Here is a 4,574-nt window from a genome sequence, read left to right on the forward strand (position 1 = left end):
TCTTTAGCGTATCTTAGCGTATCTCCGATACGATACGATACCCTCCGATACGTATCTTAATTTTGATCGACCGATACAGCGACCGATACCGATACTTTAATCCTTGGTAACATCATTTTCAATATCCCCCTCTTTGTCAATGATGGACCCCAAGTATTTAAAACAGTCTCTCTGTGGTAGTTATTGTTCCCCAAGCTTCACCACTCCCTCCCCTCCTCTAAATTGACTGTAGGGGCACATCATATATTCTGTCAAATATGGAATGAAAATAAATAAATAAATGTTTCTACTCTTCCATATATCCCTCCCCTACCCCTGCCTTTACCCCTCCGTTTTCCTCCCCATTTCAGATCCTCTCCAACAGCTGTGCTACCATGTGAGGCATCCGGTGGCTCGGGCAGTCCAACCACTACCCTAAGCAATCCAAAGACCATCCTCCATAGTCAATAGCCGACTGGCTGACAATTGAAATCATAGTTCGAAACAAGTTCAGGAGATCTTGTTTGAATTTCATGGACAGAGTATTCGATCCCCTTGTCCATCTCCAGAGTCTCTAGTTCCAATTTCATGGAGTTCCCTTCACCATCATCTTTCTTACACCTTTACCTCCTCGTCGTATCATTTCTGTCCCTGTTTCTTCTCTCTGGATCTCAACAGAGTTACCTTGGCAGCTACCAATTGGACTGCTACAATAACAACTCTGTAACCTCTGGGTATCTCTGCAATGGGCCTCAAAGATCTTGTAGCTCCTATCTCACCTTCCGATCAACATATCCTTATGATTCTCCGCTCAGTATCAGTTATCTCTTGGCTTCCAATGCTTCCCAAATTGCCCAAATCAACAACATTTCCGAGATAGACAGGATCCCCACAGGCAATTTGATCATAGTTCCTGTAAATTGTTCATGTTTTGGAAAATTTTATCAGCACAATACCTCCTACACCTTGAAAGCTGGCGACACATATTTTAGAGTTTCCAACAACACTTACCAGGGCCTCACCACTTGCAAAGCTCTGATGAATCAGAATCCGTACGAAAGCCAGAATCTTTCTGTGGGATCACAATTGTTAGTCCCATTAAGATGTGCTTGCACTACTATGAACCAGACTGCTAGTGGTGTGAGATTCTTGCTGACTTACTTGGTTACTTGGGGTGATTCTGTTTCTTCAATTGGTGAGATGTTTGGTGTGGACGAACAGAGCATTACAAGAGCCAACAATTTTTCCTCTGATACTGCTTTATATTCCTTTACACCCATTTTGATTCCCCTTAAAACAGAGCCTACGATGAGGCAAAATGGACTTCCTTCAACACCACCACCACCAGTGTCTCCAACTCCATCATTTTTTCCTGCTGCAGGTAATCAATCCTCTTAATCTGTAAATGAGTTTCATTCTTCTGCGTTCAATTTTAATTAACTTGCCAGTTTCATGTAGCAGAAACACCAATGGCAAAGGATGGTTGCAAGGAGAACTGTGGGAACATCAGCATTCCCTACCCTTTTGGTATTGGGAATGAATGTTACTTCGACAAAAGTTTCGAGATCCTATGCAATGACACTAATTCTAATCCTTCGGTGCCATTCCTGCAATACCCAGATGTGGAAGTTCTAGAATTCTTGCCAGATTATGCTGTGCGTGTGGTCTATACTTCTGTTGCTTCAACCTGTAGCCAGAGTGGTAGCACTGAGTTATCAGAAGCCATAGATTTTCCCTTCACCTTCTCTGTTACCCACAACAATTTCAATGCCATTGGATGTGATATTTCCGCCGGATTCACTCGCCTCAATGGTGGAAACAATTCAAATGGGTGTATGTCGGTCTGTGTCAACAATACCATGCCTACCATGAACTCTATCATTTCTTCTTGTTCAGGTGATGGTTGCTGCAAAACAACTGTTCCAAGCAATGTTCAGTTGTATGATGTGAAGGTTTTTAACTTAGATGTGTCTGGGGCATCCAATTCCTGTGGCGTAGCCTTTCTAGCAGATGCAAATTTCTCCGATTACAATCAGTTTGATCTTTCCAGTATTTCTAATGCGCTCAATTCTACTAACTACCGGATTCCGGTAGTATTTGATTGGGTGATAGCGAACAGCACATGTGAAGAAGCTCGCAAAGTTAGCAGTGTGCAGGGATATGCCTGTGGCAAGAATACCTATTGCATTGACTCTAATAATGGCCCAGGATACCGCTGTAGTTGCTCTGAAGGCTTTCAAGGGAATCCATACTTGCCTGATGGATGCAAAGGAAGTAAAGCAGGAACTCCTCTGGTTGTGATGGTCATTCTAGGTATGGATTCTACATTTTTAACATTTATTTAAGTATCCATTGTAGGCATCAGAAGATTGTGCTAATACGAGGAACACACTTACACACACATAACCTTGCATTCTATAAAAATTAGGGTGATCTGTGTTGGGGTACGATGTCTTGTACTCCATTGTTTGTGTTTGTGGGCTGATTCTGAAGGGAGGCCCTAGGGCCTGAATCGTTATTCCCAAATAACGATAAACTATACCTATATAATGTTCACTATGAATTGTAGTGACGAGAAGTAAATTATCTGTAATCTAAGAAAGGTGTGAGGATGAGCATCTGCAATCCTATTCTCTATTGATAGCAAAGTAGATATCTCATCATGGATGTGGATGTGGGCAATCTTGCCGAACCATGTAATTTTTTGTCTCGGCTGTGATTGTTTGTGATTTCCATTTGTTTCTTGCATCAATTTAGGTTCTTGTTTTTCTACATTCTAATCTGTCTTACCTATTTAGTGAGATGATTTTTATAAGTCCAAACCAGTGCCATAAATTTTTCTCCTAACTAGGATCTAGATTTTACCAGTGAAGCATATATGATCATATAAATATATATCTACTGTGAAATATGAACCAGATGCAATCAACACTAATTAAGAGCCTAAGGCATATTAATTGTTAAATCAAAGCTAAGGCAGTCCTCTGGATATACCATGTGTAGTAAACCATGAAAGACTTCGTCAAAGTTTTTAACTGCTCCTTTACTGTGAGTGCTTGCAGGATGTAGTGTTTACAGAAATTCTGTGACTGGTGTTGCAGGTACTGGAATAGCAATGGCTTTGATAATTCTAACTGCTGTCAGTCTCTGGTTGTATTCGCTATATGTCAAAAGACAGAAAATCAAATTAAAGCAAAAATTTTTCAAGAAAAATGGTGGTTTGCTATTACAGCAGCAAGTCTCTTCTCATGACCATAGTGTTGAAAAGATCAAAATCTGTTGTATTGAAGAACTAGAAAAGGCAACGGATAACTTCAATGGAAGTCGAATCCTTGGTAATGGTGGTTCTGGAACTGTTTACAAAGGGATGCTATCAGATGGGAGAATGGTAGCCATTAAAAAGTCCAATATAGTTGATGAAAGCCAAATTGGCCAATTCATTAATGAAGTTGTCATTCTTGCACAAATTAACCATAGAAACATAGTGAAATTATTAGGTTGTTGCCTAGAGACCCAAGTACCCTTACTTGTTTATGAGTTTGTCTTAAATGGAACCCTCTCTTACCATCTCCATGGAGAAGGTCAAGTGTCATCACTTTCGTGGGAAAATCGATTAAGAATTGCTACAGAAATTGCTGGAGCAGTTGCCTACTTACACTCTTCTGCAACTAATCCAATCTTTCATAGAGACATCAAGTCTAGCAATATTCTCTTGGATGAAAATTATAGAACCAAAGTGGCAGATTTTGGAATTTCAAGGACAGTACCCATTGACAGAACTCACTTAACCACACTGGTGCAGGGGACCTTTGGCTACTTGGACCCAGAGTATTTCCATTCAAGCCAATTTACAGAGAAAAGTGATGTTTATAGCTTTGGAGTAGTTCTTGCGGAGCTTCTGACTGGACAAAAGGCAGTCTTTTTCAATGATTTCCATGAAGAGAAAGGTCTAGCTATGCATTTCATATCAGCACTAAAGGAGAATTTTTTATTTGAAGTTCTGGAGACCAGAGTTGTAAATGAAGGAAACATAGATCAGCTTTTAGCAATTTCTAGACTTGCAAAGAAATGTCTGAAAGTAAATGGAAAGAAAAGGCCAGCCATGAAAGAGGTAGCTGCAGCTCTTGAAGGATTAAGAAGCTTTCAGGTACGTCATCCATTGGTCTCAAGTACAACCAAGGAACACAGACATGCTTGAGCTATGAAGAAGATTCATTTCACTACCCTGGTGATGCAAACGATTCTGGGAGTACCAATAGTTCAATAACAACAGGACCTGCTTATGATTCTGGAAGTACTGGTTCCATAATTGCTAGTAGTAGTGACAATTCTTAGCATTCTTTCTTCGAATCACTCTTCTCCTTTCCAGGTGAGTGGTGTGGTTGATTTGCAATTCATTAAAAAAAAAAAACCGTTACCCAATGCACAAAGGCTTCGATATGCTTGCTCCAAGCAACGACACAATAATCGATTGAAAGATTTCATAACTTTCATTTATTATTTCTATCGAATTGTCTGTTAAGCCTAGAAGGCCTTGAGTGATCTATTTCTAATCTTCCAGAGACACATGGTTTGAAGACTTGGTATTAGATCGG

General features: G+C 40.1%; 1 protein-coding gene across 1 annotated transcript; it reads left to right on the plus strand.

Moving 5' to 3' along the window:
- Positions 1-386: 386 nt before the first annotated feature.
- On the plus strand, positions 387-4,431 carry LOC122061723 (wall-associated receptor kinase-like 1). The gene is made up of 3 exons (XM_042625161.1): positions 387-1,360; positions 1,441-2,292; positions 3,081-4,431. Exons 1-3 carry the CDS (start codon positions 568-570, stop codon positions 4,175-4,177), a joined length of 2,742 nt encoding a protein of 913 aa, XP_042481095.1. The 5' UTR covers positions 387-567; the 3' UTR covers positions 4,178-4,431.
- The last annotated feature ends 143 nt before the right edge of the window (positions 4,432-4,574 follow it).

This window comes from Macadamia integrifolia, chromosome 2, assembly GCF_013358625.1.
Source record: "Macadamia integrifolia cultivar HAES 741 chromosome 2, SCU_Mint_v3, whole genome shotgun sequence".
NCBI lineage: Eukaryota > Viridiplantae > Streptophyta > Magnoliopsida > Proteales > Proteaceae > Macadamia > Macadamia integrifolia.